Source organism: Oratosquilla oratoria, chromosome 4, assembly GCF_046742065.1.
Source record: "Oratosquilla oratoria isolate Oo_2021 chromosome 4, ASM4674206v1, whole genome shotgun sequence".
In the NCBI taxonomy this organism is placed as follows: Eukaryota; Metazoa; Arthropoda; class Malacostraca; order Stomatopoda; family Squillidae; genus Oratosquilla; species Oratosquilla oratoria.
This window is the reverse complement of record NC_134780.1, coordinates 27,101,958-27,120,391: the sequence shown is the minus strand read 5'-3', so window position 1 is coordinate 27,120,391 and position 18,434 is coordinate 27,101,958. Positions and strand designations below refer to the sequence as shown.

General features: G+C 38.8%; 1 protein-coding gene across 1 annotated transcript in view; it reads left to right on the top strand.

Moving 5' to 3' along the window:
• Positions 1-18,434, top strand: part of LOC143024702 (uncharacterized) — a 41,993-nt gene that overhangs the window by 10,393 nt on the left and 13,166 nt on the right. Inside the window, exons 4-7 of the mRNA XM_076183744.1 lie at positions 3,244-3,391; positions 7,094-7,238; positions 17,101-17,282; positions 17,612-17,763. Coding sequence (XP_076039859.1) covers positions 3,244-3,391; positions 7,094-7,238; positions 17,101-17,282; positions 17,612-17,763 — 627 coding nt within the window. The remainder of the gene's footprint in view (positions 1-3,243; positions 3,392-7,093; positions 7,239-17,100; positions 17,283-17,611; positions 17,764-18,434) is intronic.

Sequence of the window (18,434 nt, the reverse complement as noted above, 5' to 3'; positions counted from 1 at the left end):
ATCTATATATTTCTTGATTGGATGAGGGAGGAAGTGGTGGAGGTAAACCAGCTCTAGCTGTTGGGCCCTCCTGTGGAGGTGCTGTGTCTTGCTGTATTGCCTTTGACCTGAGTAGTGTAGTGAGGGGCAAGGATGACATTTTGTGGGGATGGGAAAGGCAATGGATAGGTTTTGGATGGCATACGGCAGGTGTTTAGTTTGACTTGGCTACCCCCTTGATAAATGGGGGAAAGGCCCTTTGGCATATAAGCCTAGCCACCTTGGTATGCATATAATGGGTGATTAGATGAAAAAAAAATGTATAACTACCCATTTTACTGCACTTTTTCTTTTGATTTTATATTGTATTTCCCAGTGAAAGAATGTGTGCCAGGCTCAGGTAACTTGTTACTACTTCAAGTCACACTCCCATCCTTGCTCTTCCTACATGTAGTTGGTTAAAAGAGGTTGTGATGTACAGTGCAGTATATTGTATGTTAAAATGGTCTTCTAGGTGTGCATATTTTGTATAGCATAAGGAATCAATGATGGCTATCTCCAAATTGTGGTCCTGGAAGATGGACATCATAATCTTTCCCTCTGCCACCTATCTTCATAATCTTTCAACTCCATCACTTCCATCTAGAGATTGGAGCTGACACTGTCAGTCTGTTGACTGGTCCTAAAATCTCTCTTGTCAATTTCAGCTGTAATTCTAGACAACCATTATCATCATTATACAAAGCTGCCATTTTAGGCTAAGATAGATAACAGTAGTTGTTGCCTTCAGTTTCACTGACTGGAAACCTCCATAGTGCTGGCAACAGTCAGTGGGCCCTCTCACAGATCTCCTTGGGGAAAAACTTTGGTCTCTTTGCTGTGTTGTATTAGTGTGGGATTGTTTCCATATCACTGGTTTATAGTAATAGGAACAGGGGAGCAGTCACTATTTGTCAGCTCTCCTTACGTGGAAAGGTGGAGGAAATGCAGTTGATATTGAGAGAGAGAGAGAGAGATTCTGAGCTCTGGCCAGAGACTGAATAGCCCCTTGGGGCTGTGTCTGCAGATGGAGGTGAGGGAATTGACTGGATTTGAAGATGATTAGCTTGGATGTGATGCTGACATCCATTGTGCATGATCACTATATGCATGTATTCATCGTTGGTTCCACCAGTTAGGTAACTTTTAAACCATTGTGCTTTCAGTCTTTATAGATATTTGTGCTAGACCAGCCTCCCAGGAGCTCTAACTGGCTCAAGGGCAGCACTCTTGCTTCACACGTGAGTGACTTGAGTTGAAATCCCCAGGGCAGACACCAAAAACAATATGTGCTTGTAGTGAAGCTTTACACAATATCACTGTGTACGTTTGTATGACGCTGGGCTAAAATAATGTCTTATTCTAACAACACACACATAAATAAACCAAATCTAATACCATCCTATGACATGTACGCTCTACCCATACACTAAATCCTTTTGTGTATCTTCCTAGACATTCCCAGCTGTGTCTGAGTAAAGGTGGGTGGGCCATGCTTATGTGGTAGAAGGAAACACACCACTGATCCCCCTAGGATCTCCCCTAAGTTTCCCCACAATAGCTTGGGTCTGTCCACCATAAAATGTGACAGGCTGCAACTAACCAACCAGCCTCCTAGGACTTACTTTATTTATTTATTTATTTTATTTATTTTTTTAATAAATGCCACAATGTATGCATTCTACCAACCTTTCAGATTACAGCTCTCCTCCAGAATATAGTCCATAAACTCTTATTAATCACTTTTCCTCCCCATCCTCCTCACCTTCTCTCCCATACCCTTCTTCTTCCCTCACCCCCTTTCTATTTCTACCCCCCTATATGTGGTATCAACTGCAGAAATTTTATACACACAATATATGGTTTTCAACTAACATCCCTAAGGACCAGAGTCTGGAATATTCCTTGATGATTGGGGTTTAATCTCCAATTAAAAATAATGTTGATAGTTTTTTGCCTCTATTCCTCCTGTGAGATGTGTTACAAATATATGGGATAGGGGTAAGGTTGTTGAGTGAAGTCAAACGTGTTACAAGAAATGGGCATTTCAGGGTTGAATGAAGAGAAGGTTTTATGAAGGAGTGATTGTACCTATGATGCTGCATGTAGCAGACTTGGAATATAAGGGAGGCAAAAGAAATAGACTGAATATTTATTTTAATTGAGTATTTGAGAAATATGATTGGTGTTTTAAGAATGGATAGAGTGAGAAATGTGGAGGTCAGGCAGAGAACTGGGGAAGTGGAGAGAAAACTGTTAGATGGGGTACATCAGAGAGTGCAGAGATAGTTTGGTGTTATGGGAGAAAATAATTAAAAATGCAGAAGTAAATGTAGTGAGCTCAAGAAGAGGATCAAGAATGAAATGAAGGGATGGGTTGAAGATAGCTTTGGATGCATGTGGTATGTTTGTTGAGCAAAGAAAAGGTAATGAGTGAAGGGAGATTGTAAATAGATGAAGAAATGCTGTTTCCTAAAGGGATCTCATCTATTTCATAATTGAGGGGATGAGGAATGGAATGCTGTATGGTGAAGTAGCGGGGGTGAACCAGCATCAGCTTTTGGGTTCTGATGTGCTTCACTGTTCTGCATATGGTCCAAACAGTGAAACAAGGGGTATGGTGCCATATTCCTCCCCAAGTTGCCATAGGAGGGGTGGTTGAATGGGGTTTGTTTATTTTTGACTTGGATCTATGCTTTGACTTGGTCAGCCCCCTTATAGGGTGGTAGAGGTTTTTGGCATATATTGTAGAAATATGTATGTATATACCAATGACCTATTCCCCTTTGGAAGAGGGTTAGGTGAATCAAAGTATGCCTGGACTTTTTAGGAGATAACTGCAGAAAGGGGAATCCTCAGTCACTTTACTTCAGCCCATATAGTCATCTTTTATGACATGCATGGGAACAAGGTAGTGACATTCTTATCCCATCTCCTCCAAAGGAGCAAAATTATTACAACAGATTACCTATAACCTCAAACCTGACTAATGGCACATGCATGGTGATAGCAGAACCTTAGATCTGGGTTTTGTGTCTACACATTTTTAATCAATTCTTGTGAACTAAGGACCATCTCTGAATTGTACCTTGTCCCTTTTTAAGTAGTTATCATTTATAGCTTTACATCATTAGATTCCCAATATGTTGCCAGCTGGTATCCCTCGTGAAGTGGGCGCTGGGTAACAGTGATCCAACTAACCCGTGGCATCCTTCCCTCCCCCAGCCTCTTTGCTCAAGTGTCCAACATCCTGGCATTGGCTGTTGTGTTCTGGTTTGACTTTTCCCACACTGAGGAAATGCCCTTTAACCCCAAAGGGTTCTCCATCAAAGGATTCCCATTCTTCTTTGCAGTGTCCATTTACTGCTATGAGGTAGGAATCAAAAGTTCCTCATTGTCTGTTGTTTTATGCATGTCTTATTTTACTCTGCGTAAATAAGGTGTATTGAAATGCACTCTGGATATGTACATCCATAACTTACCTTTACTTTCCATTTACCTTAGCTTACTTAAGAGGACCATGACTAACTTATACTGGGCAGTTATGGCAAAATGCTTAGGCTTTTATATTTATTTAATTCATCTGTGGAAACTGTTGTGTCAGTGTACATGAATGTTTTTGCCTATTTGTGCTATTACAGGACTTATATGAATGTCATGATATGCTGTCATGATACTCTACTTAATAAAGTGCTTATTAGATGTTGTCATATCATCAAAGGTCACATTGAATTGATGTATACATAAATATGAGCAATTTTGAGTGGCAAGCTATTCCAGTTTACAGTGGATGTATTTGAAAAACTAAGATTACTTATTTACTTGTTTATTTACTTTATGCCTTTGACTTTAACTATCACCCTTGTAAGGGGAGAAAAGCCATTGGTATATGTATGTATTTACTATTATTATTGTTTATGTTGTCTTGGCTGCTCAATTTACACATGGATGGGGTGGTGCAAGAGGTAAACACAAGGATAATGGGTCAGGGATTAGAGGTAGTTAAAGAAAATGGAAAAAAGAGGGAGATAAGCCAGTTGTTGTTACACTGCTTGTGGCAGGATCAGATAAGGGATTGAGGAAGTTGGTGATGGAGTTTGGGAGGGTGTGCGAAAGAAGGAAGTTGAAGATAAGTGTGGGTAAAAATAAAGTGATGAGATGTATAAGAGGAGAAAGTGGCAGCAGACTGGAAGTGAGTATTAAGGCAGAAAGACTGGAGGAAGTGGATAGTTTTAGATACTTGGGTGCAAATGTGGTGAGAAAGGGAGGAGTGGAGGTAGAATGTAGATTGAGAGAAGCAAGTAAATGCCTTGGTGGATTAAAAAGTGTAATGAGAAATAGACATTTGGGAATGGATATCTAAGAGGAGATTGTATGAAGGAGTAATTGTACCAACAACACTGGATGTGGCAGAAACATGGAACATAAGAGAGGAGTTTGAATGTGTTTGAGATGAGGTGCCTGAGAAGTATGATAGGAGTTACTAAGTTGGATAGAGTGAAACCTGAGAAATGAGGAGTAGAACAGTGGTGGTGAAAAGGAGTTGGGAGATGGGGTTTATGAAAGTTTTGGGATGGTTCGGACACATGGAAAGAATGAATGAGGAAAGATTGATAAAAGCTGTGTGGAAGGCAAAGTTGGAAGGAGTGAACATGAGGGGGTGACCAAGGATGAGATGGATGGATGGTGTAAAAAGGGCATTGGGAAAGAGGGGAATGTCTGTTGAGGAAGGAAGGGAGAAGACAGAAGATAGGAGTGAATGGAGAATGCTTGTGTATGGATGATGCTGTAATGCATGAAGGGGAGTGGGTGGGGGATGGGGGAGTGAGGGAGTAAGTGTGAATTATATTTTGATGCAGCCTGAAAGGATTTCTACTCATCTCTTTTTCTGCATGAAGGGACAGAGGGTGGGTTACCAATTAAATGAAGCGGCCTGACTGTGGATGTGCTGTGTATTGCTGCATTGCTTCTGACCCAGGGCAGTGGGCAAGATGCAGGGCTGACCCATCATCCAGGAGGAGCCAAGAAAAGAGGAAGAGAGGGGTGTTAAATGGGAGTGTAGTATGTGGGGATGAAATGGGTGGGACTTCGGCTACCTCCCTTGTAAGGGTGAAAAAGCCCTTGGTATATGTAGCTATGTATGTATAATGTAAGTGAAGTAGCTCTGCTGTGGATGTATTTTGTCTGACCCAAACAATGGGCAGGAGACGGATGATCCTTCATCCATGAGGAGCTAAGAAGAGAGGGAAACAAAGGTGGTGGGTGCAAGTGGAATGGGTTGGAGTGGGTGCATGCCTTGGCTGGCTACCTCCCATATAAAGGGGGGAGAGAAACCCTTTGCATATAGGTAGATAGATTTATTATTACCATTGTTATTGTTATTATTAATATTATAGGAGGGGCAGTAGATAGTCTTTGATAAGGGTTGGAGTGGGTGCATGCCTTGGCTGGCTACCTCCCATATAAGGGGGGGGGGAAAGATACCCTTTGTATATAGATAGATAGATTTATTATCACCATTGTTATTGTCATTATTATTATAGGAGGGGCATTAGATAGGCTTTGATATATGAAAAGTGGATGTGTTGATCTAAATTTGAATATAATGGCTACTAATGATGCTTATTTGCCCTGTTTGTCTGAACATTTAGGGTAGATGTGATGGTATTGGTCATGTATAATTGCCCTCTGGCATGAACTCAGTTATTTAAAGCATTATAAAGGAAGAGTACGCTCACAGGAAACCTTTTGGTCCATAACTATGTCGGATGCAAAAAATATAAAAAAATATGTATAGATAATGATAGATAATAAACAAACAGTTAAACAACAAATGATAATAAATAAACCGATAGATAATAGTGATTTATAATAAAATATAAATAGATAAATAAATTCTAAAAAAACAACATAAATAAGGATAAATGAATAACTAAAATAACATAAGATAAATGGCAGGCATTAGGTGTTTATCCAAATGAATCTTAAAAAATTGAGCTGTAATGAATTGCACTACATCTGCAGGAAGTTTATTCCATTCATTTACTACTTTGTTGGCAAAGTTGTTTCTACCCACTTCTAAATTAATCTACTTCCTGACAGTTTGAGACCATTATTTCTTGTCTGATTCACATTGTGTGAAACTTTAATCACTTTTGATGATGTTAATTCCCATTAGAATCTTAAAGAACTATATCAAATCTCACTCCTGACTCTACTAATTTTAAGAAAAATAGATTTATATGTTTTAGTCAATTTTCGTATGATTCATTTCAGATATTTGGAATCAGTTTTGTGACTTGCTATTGTACTTTTTCCAATCTGTCAATGTCTTCAATAAGGTTCGGTGACCATTTTGGAAACAGCATATTCCAAATGTGGACAAACTAACAATTTATATAGGTTGTTAATGACAGATGGACTTTTAAAATCAAAAGATCATGCAATCAGTCCTAGAATCTTATTTGCTCTCTCTAAGGTGGGAAAACACTGCTTAGATGACTTTGAGATCATTACTTATAATAATAACAAGGTCCTTTTCACAATCCACTTTTGTTAATGAATTTCCCAATAACTTGAAATTGTACTTATTGTTATTTTTATCTATATGCATAATCTTACATTTACTTGTGTTGAATTTCATTAGCCATTTTTCAGACCATTACTGTAGTTTTTCTAAATCTTGAATATCTAATTGGTTTAAGTGATCATTTGTCATTCCACACATTTCTGCATCATCAGGAAAGTTGGAGACAGATTTCAGTCCGTGGTCTATATCATTTATATATACTATGAATAAATAGCACTTTCAACTTCCATTCCATTGCCTACAAAATGAGGTGACAAGACATAGAAGAAAGACTGAGGATCCTCTGATAGTTGGCCAGGCTACCAGTGTTAACCCTTCAGTCCATCCCCCATGACTTTTTTCAGTAAATTATCTCTCAGGAGGTGAGGTTGCTAGCACTTCAGTACCACATACCCCTCTTAGTACACCTCTTGTAATGCACATGTTTTCTTGTTGATCACAACTCCAGACCTTAGTGTAACATATATATTTGATTATTATCAACAGGGTGCAGGCATGATCTTGTCTTTGGAAGAATCTGTGGCTGAAAGTTGCCGCCACAAGTTCCGCTCCCTCTTCATATGTACCATGTCAGGCATCACACTTCTGTACATTACCTTTGGCACATCAGGGTATCTCTCCTTTGGACCTCGTAAGTACCAAAAGATTTATGGAATGAAGCAGACTTTTTCTTTGTGGTTCTTCTGATACTCATTTTGGGAAACTTAATTTTATTAACATTTTTCTATGCTGAGCTGAATTTCAAACATTTTGTGTGATTATCATGTCTTTATTAAAGAGAGCTATATGAAGGCAGTAACTTCTTGCATTCCCAGGAAATTTCCTAAACAAGCAAGCATTACACATACACTATATGTATGTATGTATAAAGAGATATATATATATATATATATATATGTATGTATGTATGTATGTATACACACACACACAGAAATCACAAACATGTGATTCACAAAATATGCAAGTAACCACTAGGAAAATGAAAACTTGGTAACCGGATGTTTTCATCTGTTTAAGACTTCTTCAAAGGTACAATATAAACAAGAGAAATAAGGACATCATATACAGTACATACAGAACATGAAATAAACTAGGGGAAGGTCCACTGTGACTAACTCAACACAGGTTGTCAGGTTACATGCCTACCATCGACAACTTTTTTAATGATAAAATTATCCAATTTGTACAATACTGAACTCATATTCATGTTGTTCTCGAAGGTATTCTTAATATATCATGATTCAATAATATTCCTCTCCTTAATGTTTTTATTTAAGACAATTTTTTCAGGTTTATTCCATTCAGTACAATGATTAAAATCTTTCATATGTACAAATAACCCATTTGATATTTGTCCTGTTCTGATGCAATATTTATGCTGGCTTATCCTCAATTTAAAATCTTTACCAGTGTGACCTATATATTTAAAATTACATTCTTTACATGGGATGCTATATACGCACCCTTCTCTGACTGTAGGTGAATTTTTTATCAATAGGCTTTTTACAGTATTGTTATTTTTAAAGAACTTGTGTTCCAAAGGTGCTAAAAATATGAGGAAGACTGATCAAATTCTCATGGAATGGAAGTGAAAGTATGTTTTTATTGCTGAACTTTTGTCTCTGTGTTAACATTTGGTTACCAAGTTTTCATTTTCCTAGTAGTTACTTGCATATATATATATATATGTGTGTGTGTATTTACCTAGTTGTATTTTACGGGAAGGGGAGCTATGCTCGTGGTGTCCCGTCTTCATATCTCATTTTATCTAAACTATTTTTAAATTCATGTATTGTTTTTGCACACACCACTTTCTCATCTAACTTGTTACAACTGTCTATTACTCTGTGAGGAAAGCTGTTCTTTTTCAGATCTCTTCTATAGCTGTTTTTTTTATTTTCTTTCCGTGTCCTCTTGTATTTCTATCATCCCATTTTATCAGATTCTCTCTATCCATAATTTCTATGCCTTTCTTGATTCTGTAAATAGCTATCAAATCTCCTCTCTCTCTTCTTTGCTCTAGTGTCTGTAGTTCAAGTTTTGCCAGTCTCTCTTCATATGATAGTTTTGAGAGTGTTGGTGCCAATTTTGTAATTGCTCTTTGTATTCTTTCAAGTTTTTTTATACATTTTTTTGTACTTGGTGACCATATTGTTGCTGCATATTCCAATCTTGGTCTTATCAGGGTGATTAGAATTTTCTTCACCATTTCTTCATCCAGGTATGTAAATGCAACTTTGATTGTTCTTATTAGATTATAAGTTTCTCCAAAAATCTTATTTATATGTTTCTCAGGTGACATATTATTCATAACAATGACTCCCAGGTCCTTCTCATTTTCTACTTTTTTTATTCCTTCTTCTCCCAATTTATATGATCCTGTTATTCTGTTTTTGCTTTTTCCAAATTCCATTATACTACACTTTTTTGTATTGAACTCCATCTCCCACTTCCTACTCCATTCCTTTACTTTATTTAGATCACTCTGTAGTGATTCACAATCTTCTTCCGTGTTCACTCTTTTCAGTAGTTTTGCATCATCTGCAAAGAAGCTCATATAGCTTTCAATTCCTTCATCCATATCATTAATATATATAGCAAACATTATTGGGGCCAGAACTGTTCCTTGCGGAACACCGCTTATTACTTCATCCCATTTTGAGTGTTTGTCTCTTATCACTACTCTCATTTTCCTTTCTTGCAAAAAATCTTCCATCCAATTAAGCAGTTTGCCCTGTATTCCTCCTTCAGTTTCTAATTTCTTAATCAACTTCTTATGTGGTACTTTGTCAAAAGCTTTTTTTAGGTCTAGAAATGCACAATCAGCCCATCCATCTCTTTCTTGTATTATATCTATTAGCCTTGAATAGAAACATATTAAATTGGTGACGCATGATCGTCCTTGTCTGAATCCAAATTGCCTTGGATTTAGCACTTTTTTTTTCTAAATATTTTACCCATCTACTTTTGACAATTCTTTCACAAATTTTTGCTATTGTACTTGTTAGGGAGACTGGTCTATAGTTGTTAGGGGTCTTCTTTATTTCCTCCTTTATATATGGGTGCTATATTTGCTTTTTTCCAATCTTCTGGAACTTTCCTTCTTTTAAGGAACTGTTTATTATGCTATGTATTTTGTCTGCCAGTTCATTCCTGCATTCTTTCAAAATCCAGTTTGCTATTTCATCTAGTCCATGCGATTTTCTGACATCAAGATTACTCAAGTGGTTCAATATTTCGTTCTTTGTTACTTCTATTTCTTTCATGGGAGGGACTTTCTCTTTCCATTTGATCTTTTCAGGTTGTATGTTCTCCCTTGTAAACACTGATTTAAAATGTTTGTTCATAATTTCCACCATTTCAATTTCCTCTGTGTATTGAACTCCTTGTCTTAATTTCTCCAAGTCTTGTTTGTTTTTCAATTTGTTGTTTACAAATCTGTAAAATAGTTTTGGTTGATCTTTACACTTTTCTATGACATCTTTTTGATATTTTGGCTTGTCCTCTCTGCATGCTTGTACATATTCATTTCTATAACACGTATATTTTTTCCATTTTTCAGGCCTTCTGTCTTTTTTCCATCTGGTCCAAGCTTTGTCTCTTTTGTCTTTTAACTCCCTACAACTTCTATTGTACCAGCATTTTACATATTCTTTTTCTTGTTTTTGTCTTGGGACATACTTTTCCACTCCTTTTTTGTAAATTTTTGTCAAAATATTCCATTTCTCTTCCACTGTTGTTTCTTCTTTGTATATTTCTTCCCAGTTTTCTTTTTGAAAGAATTCTCTTATTTTATCAAAGTTTGTTTTTTCATACATCATTCTTCCTTTTCTATATTGTTCATTTCTTTTCATGTATTTTTCTTCATTTAGTTCCAGTTCAATCAATATGTGGTCACTTTTACTTATTGGTGTTTTATATTCAATCTTGTCCACTATTCTAGGTTCAGATGTAATTATTAGGTCTAATCTCGATGGTTCTTCTTCATTTCTATACCTAGTGTTCTCCTGTATCCACTGTGTCATTGTATTGTCAGTAATCATCTCAAGTAGAGCGTTTCCCCATGAGCCGTCTCCACCCTTTACTGTCATCTCTTCCCAGCAGATTTCTTTGCAATTATAGTCGCCCATCATAACTATTCTTCCTCCATCTTCCATTATCTTATTTAATGTTATCTTTGTGTCCTCTAACATACTTTTATGTTCACTCTCTTCCCACGAGGCTGTTTTCGGAGGCACATAATTTATCACAAACTTTCTGCTCTTCTTATCTCTGTCTTCCACTTCGATCATTATCATCTCTACTGTATTCTTTCCATATGTGACACACCTCACGTTTATATCCTTCTTAGTCAGGAACATAACTCCACCCCCTTGCTTTGTCTCTCTGTTTCTAATCCAATAATTGTATGCATCATGTCCTACACTGTTGGGTGGTAGTGGACCTTTTAATTTTGTTTCTACAATTCCCATTATGTCCGGTTCTTTTTCCTTCAAATAATCATTCAGCTCATTCAATCCTGTTATTAATCCATCTATATTTGTGTAAGACACTCTTAGTTTTCTGCCACTTCCATTGTGTTCTCTGTTTCCCTTTTGTTTTTCTCTTGTGTGTCGAATTTCCTTAGTTTCATATTCACTACTCTCCAATAGAATCTCTCTTTTTCTGACTCTGTTCTGTTCTCGTTTTTTTCCTTAGCTTCAAGTCTTTTCTTTTTTTTCTTCCTCTCTTTCTTCTTTATTCATTTCCCTTTTTATCCATACCTTTTTATATTGTTCACTTGTTGCTAGTTTCCCTGTTTTGGATAAGATATTCTCTGCCGTCGTTTGTGACCTGAATTTAATCTTAATTGGTCTGGACTTATCTGTACTATACTTTCCGAGTCTGAACTTCTCTTCGATTTGTTTCATTATTTCTGGTTCATCTTCCTGAGCTAATTCCAGTAAACTGCTTACTTTTTCATTTTCCTCTTTGATTCTTGAGGTTCTATCTGGGTTATGTTTCTCTTCCATTCCTAGTATAATTATACATTTCTTTTTGTCTGCTAAGTCTCTTACAATATTCTCCTTCTGTCTCATCACTTTGATAACTGAGTCTTCAGTTTGTTCTTTCATTTGCTGTTTAATTATATCAGTTAATGCAATTTTACTATTTTCCTGTATCTTTCTCCACCCCTGTGCCTCTCTTGCTATTGTTTCTTTATCGTCTTTATTGTTCCTTTTTAATTCTTTATTCTCCTCTTTTACTTCTCTTAAATGTCTTTTTAGTTCTTCTATTTCATCAGTTAAGTTTTTGTTCGCCTTCTCTAGTTCTTCCAATCTTTCAAACTTTTCTGCAAGTTTTGACATTTTACCGAACCTAACCTCCCAATGTTCAGTCATTTGTTCAAGCCTTTCCTCCAGTTTTGCTAGTCGGGGGAGGTTGGTATCCGCCTCCCCCTCTTTAAATCCTTGGAAATTGTTATCCTCACCTTCCATTGAATTGTTCTTATCTATGTTTCTAATCTTTACATTTTGTTAGACATTTCGTCGTCACTAAATTGGTCGGGACCTCTTTTGTTTACATGGCGTCTGCCTGCCTGGGCCAAGTCCTCTCCTTCCTCATTTCCTTCCATTTCCCTCAGTAATCCCTCCCCTTCTCCTTTTTCCTCACTTTCCCCTACACCACGAGCAATTTCCCCCCCACCCTGTAAATACAATAGGTACTTCCTTTGCTTCGGGATCCACGAAATTTCACTTTATCTTCAGAACGTCCTCTAAGCCGTCCGTTCGTTGAAGTGCGTGTGTGTGTATATATATATATATATGAATGTATATATATGTTTATATATAATATATATATATATGTGTATATATATATGTATATATATACATATATATATATATATATATATGTATATATGTGTAATATATATATATATATATATATATATATATATATATATATATATATATATATATATATTTGGGGTATTGGCTGCTTGTTATTGTGGCAAAGTAGCATGCAGTTGATACTTTAGGGTCTATATGGGGTGCCCCTACGGACCAGAGCCACACATAATTTTGTCTATGATAGAGGAAAACTCTGTTCATAGAGAAATTATGACACTTTTGTACTACGACTGTCCCTCCGTTATGCTGTCCCCCAACCCCTTGTTGCTGTCCTGTACCATTTCTCTGAGTATTCATTTTCTGTGGTGGGGGAATTCCCTGTGGTGGGGGAAAAGAATACTGCCACCAAGTATTTCCACTTGGATTGTAAGAGGCGAGAAGAAAGGGACGGGGATTGGGACTTTAGGGTCTATATGGGGTGCCCCTACGGACCAGAGCCACACATAATTTTGTCTATGATAGAGGAAAACTCTGTTCATAGAGAAATGATGACACTTTTATACTACGACTGTCCCTCCGTTATGCTGTCCCCCAACCCCTTGTTGCTGTCCTGTACCATTTCTCTGAGTATTCTTTTTCTGTGGTGGGGGAAAAGAATACTGCCACCAAGTATTTCCACTTGGATTGTAAGAGGCGAGAAGAAAGGGACGGGGATTGGGACTAGGCATCCTTCTCCTTGTAGCCCCACAGGGGACATTCCTAAACAAAATGAGAAGGCATAAGAGGGTCTGGAAGTTCTCGGACCAGCACCCTAAGGTTTGGGTCTTTTAATGTGCGTGAATGTGGTACAGATGAGAGTAAAAGGGAAGAGATAGGTAGTATGCTTGTGAGAAGAAAGATGGATGTGTCGGCTTTGAGTGAAACTAAGTTGAAAGGGAAGGGTGAGTGTAAGTGGGAGGTTATCAGGAGTGAAGAGAAGGCGAAGGAGGGAAGGGGTGGCTATTCTAGTAAATGAAGAGATAGGTAAACGGGTAGTGGAGTGGAAGGAGGTTTCCTCAAGGATAATGTGGATGAAGGTGAAACTGGGAAAGGAGATGTGGGTTTTTGTAAGTGCATATGGGCCTGGCAGTGAGAAGAGTGTAGAAGAAAGGGAGGCCTTTTGGATAGATTTAAATGAGTGCATAGAGGATTTAGGAAGAAATGTCAATGTAATAGTACTGGGAGACCTTAATGCTAGGGTAGGAAATGGTCCAATCGATGGAGTGGTTGGGAAATGTGGAGTTCCAGGAAAGAATCGTAGTGGAGAGTTGATGGTGGAAATGTGTCTAGAGAGTTGATGATAGCAAATATAGTGTTTTGGAAGAAAGTCAAGCATAAGTACACATGGGAGAGGGTGGTGGAGGGAAGGGTGGTAGATAGAGCGCTAATGGATTATGTAGTGGTAAATAGGATTATGATAGGAAGAGTTAAGGATGTACATGTGCTAAGGGGAGAGGGTGGGGGAATATCAGATCATTTTTTGGTGGAAGGTAAGTTGAGAGTGGAGGATAGATGGAGAAAGAGGAAAGGGACAAAAGGTAGGGAGGTTCTTAGAGTGAACTCTTTGAATGAAAAGGAAAAGGAGGAGTACGGAAAGAAGCTGAAGGAGGAGTGGGAGGGAGTAAAGGATAGAGTAGAGCAGGGTGTGGAGGAGGAATGGGGATGGTTCAAGGAGGGAGTCATAAAGTGTGCAAGGATGGTGTATGGAACAAGAAGGACAGGGGGAAATAGAAGAAAGGGTAGTGAATGGTGGGATGAGGAAACAAAGAAGGTTGTAGGAGAGAAGAAGCGAGCTTTCACAGATTGGTTACAAAATAGGATGAGGGAGTCATATGAGAGGTACAAAGAAAAGAAAAGAGAAGTAAAGCAAAAGGTAAAGGTTGCAAAGAGGAGAGCAGATGTGAAATGGGGTAAGAGTATGACAGAAAATTTTGAAAGTAATAAAAAGATTTTTGGAAAGAAATTAAGAGAGGAAGAGGAGGCTAATCAAGTAGAGAAGAAAAGGTAAAAGGTGCAGATGGAGAGATGATAATGGAAGAGAAGGCAGTAAGGGGAAGATGGGCAGAATATTTTAGGGAGTTGCTAAATGTGAAGGAGGATAGGGAAGGAAATATAGCTGCTGTGGGAAATGCGAAGAAAATGAGAGTAATGAGTGAGGAGAATGGAGGAGAAATAAGGAAGGATGAGGTGAAGGCAGTTGTTAAGATGATGAAAGCAGGTAAGGCACCTGGTCTGGATGGATGCCATGCAGAATGTCTGAAAAAGGGAGGTACAGTGATGGTGGACTGGTTGGTGAGGTTATTTAATGTTTGCTGGAGAGAGGGTAGAGTGCCGGAGGACTGAAGGAGTGCCTGTATAGTTCCTCTTTACAAGGGAAAAGGGGACAAGTGTGAATGTAGTAGTTTCAGAGGGATTAGCTTGTTAAGTGTAGTTGGGAAGGCTTATGGGAGGATCTTGATTGAGAGGATTAGGAGAGGAACAGAAGGAGTAATTGGTGAGGAACAGTGTGGATTTAGGACAGGTAGAGGTTGTGTAGATCAGATCTTTGTGGTAAGACAGATATGTGAGAAAGCTATCGGAAATGGGAAGGATGTTCTTTTGGCTTTTATGGATCTGGAAAGGCTTATGATAGGGTAGACAGAAAGGCACTGTGGGAGGTTATGCAGATATACGGGATAGGAAGAAAATTTTGGGAGCTGTCAAGAGTTTTTATGAGAGTAGTAGAGCTTGTGTCAGGATTGGAAATGGAGAGAGTGAGTGGTTCGAGGTAAAGGTGGGACTTCGTCAAGGATGCGTTATGTCGCCCTGGCTGTTCAACTTATACATGGATGGGGTGGTGCGAGAGGTAAATGCAAGGGTAGTGGGTCAGGGATTGGAGATGGTTAAAGAAAATGGAGAAAAGTGGGAGGTGAGCCAGCTGTTGTTTGCGGACGACACTGCGCTTGTGGCAGGATCGGAGGAGGGATTGAGGAAGTTGGTGGCAGAGTTTGGGAGAGTATGTGATAGAAGAAAGCTAAAGATAAATGTGGGTAAAAGTAAGGTGATGAGATGTACAAGGGGTGAAAGTGGCAGTAGACTGGAAGTGAGCATTAAGGGAGAGCGACTGGAGGAAGTGGATAGTTTTAGATACTTGGGTGCAAATGTGGCAGGAAAAGGTGGAGTGAAGGTGGCGGTAGAATGTAGATTGAGAGAAGCGAGTAAATGCCTTGGTGGATTAAAGAGTGTAATGAGGAATAAACATTTGGGAATGGATGCTAAGAGGAGACTGTATGAAGGAGTGATTGTGCCAACAGCACTGTATGGGGCAGAAACATGGAACATAAGAGAAGAAGAGAGAAGGTGTTTGAATGTGTTTGAGATGAGGTGTCTGAGAAGTATGATGGGGGTTACTAGGCTAGATAGAGTGAGAAATGAGGAGGTGAGGAGGAGAACGGGGGTGGAAAAGGAGCTGGGAGATAGGGTTGATGAAAGAATATTAGGATGGTTTAGACACATGGAAAGAATGAGTGAAGAAAGACTAGGAAAAGAGGTATGGAAGGCAGATGTGGAGGGAGTGAACATGAGGGGACGTCCTAGGATGAGGTGGATGGATGGGGTGAAGGGGGCTTTGGGGAAGAGGGGAATGTCTGTTGAGGAAGGACGGGAGAGGACAGAAGACAGGGGTGAACGGAGAATGGTTGTATATGGATGATGTTGTGATTGCATGAGGTGGAATGGGCGGGGGGTGGGGGGTGAGGTAGTATGTGTGAGCAAAATTTGACGCAGCCCGAAGGGATTTCTCCCCGTCCTCTCCTTTTATGCAATGGGGGGACGAAGAGGGGGCGGTCGCCGATTTAATGAAGCGGCCTTGCTGTGGATGTGCTGTGTCTTGCGACACTGCTTCTGACCCAGGGCAGTGGACAAGGTGCAGGGATGACCCGTCATCTAGGAGGTGCTAAGATAAGAGGGAGGGTGGAGGGGGAGTGGAGTGTATTCAGGGATGGAATGGGTGGGAATGATTTTATGCCTTTTCCTTTTTGGCTACCTCCCTTGTAAGGGGGAAGAAGCCTTGGTATATGTATGTATGTATATTTTGTCTGTTAATTCTTTCATGCATTCTTTCAGTATCCAATTTGTAATTCCGTCTGGACCATGTGATTTTCTGACATCAAGGGTTTTGATTTGGTTGCTGATTTCCTTTTGTGTTACAATTATTTCTTTTATTGAGGGGGGATCTCTCTCTATTTCCTCACAGTTAGGTGAGTTTTCTATTGTGAATACTGATTTGAAATGGTTGTTCATAATTTCAGCCATTTCCAGTTCTTCTGTATATTCATGTTTACCTTGGCGCAGCTTTTCTATTTCTTGTTTGTTCTTCAGTTTGCCATTTACATACCTGTGGAATAGGTTGGATTCTTCCTTGCATTTTTCTATGTGTCTAGGTTCACAATAATTTTTTGCTGCACATGTGGAGAACTTGTGCCCATTTCTTCATGTTTTCTCTATTTTCCCATTTTTTCGTGTCTTTTCTTCATTCCTGGAATGTTTAAACATAATACCTAGATCAGACTTTGACATACTCAGGTATACCTTGTGCAAGCCCATTTATTTGAAATTTGGATGATGATGATGATTCTTTTACAGATACTCAGGACATCATCACATTGAACCTCAAGCATGGGGAAGGGGATTCCCCAATAGACTTTGCAGCCTTGGTGAAGATATGTCTGGGTATTTCCTTGTTCTTCACTTACCCAATGATGCTCTTCCCAGTCACTCACTTGCTTGACAGATCACTTGGCCTACAGATGTCACCTACCAAGGGAGTATGTACTGGTTACTTTTGTGTTGTATGACTGGTTTTGTTTGAATCTCACTTGAAATTTGAGGGCTGGCATTCAACCTGCTCAGTGGGGGTAAACCATCTATGTCTGTTAGACCCTACTGTGGAAGTGCTGTGCCTTGCTACATTACCCTCAATCTGAGTGGTGTTGTGAGGGAGAGGGATGACTCTTCACCTTCAAGAGGCTGAGATTGGAGAGATGATGAATAGGTTTTAATGTGTATGAGGTTGGTGTATGCTTTGACTTGACCACCAACTCCTTACAAGAGAGAAGGGGGAATATGGTATATATTATCCTTTTTTATTTACCAGAATCTGCTGCGCCTGGCATTAGTTGCCACAACAGGGTTCGTCGTAGTGGCCGTACCAAACTTTGCCATCCTGATGAGCCTGATTGGAGCCACATGCTGCACCCTCCTGGCCTTCATCCTGCCTGCCACATTCCATATGTCAATCTTCAAGGGGTAGGGGTATCCGCTTACTGGTTTTTCTAAAAGCATCCATTGAAATTTGGATTTCATTTGATCTTATGGATATGGATTTGTTATAGTTTTTGTTTACTTTTTATCTATATTTTATTCTTCTTTTCTTTTGTTATATATTTGTTTTTGTTTTATATATATATACATACACACACCCCATCTGAGGTATTGGCTGCATGTTATTGTGAGGTAAAAATCTGCTCAATAGCATGTAGCTGATACTCTAGGGCAGCGTTTCTCAACCTTTTACCCTTGCGTAACCTTTAAAATATATTGCATGTCTCAAGGAACCCCTGCACAAAAAAGAAATACACATATACCATATCTTTCTCATTTTATTCTCATTGTAATAATAGGTTAGATAGGATGATGTCTATATTACATTATTACAATAACCTATTGTCTGTGGAACCCTGGTTGAGAAACATTGCTCTAGGGTCTATATGGGGTGCCCCTATGGAACCAGAGTAACACATAATTTTGTTTGTCAAAGAAAGTCTCTACTCATAGAGAAATGCTGCTGCTTTATTATACTGCTACAATCCCCCTGTTATGCTCTCCCTCCAATCATAATACTGTCCTGTACCACTCCTCTGAGTGTGCATTTCCATTTTTGCTGCACCCTGTGGTAGGGGAAAAAAGAGTACTTCCAC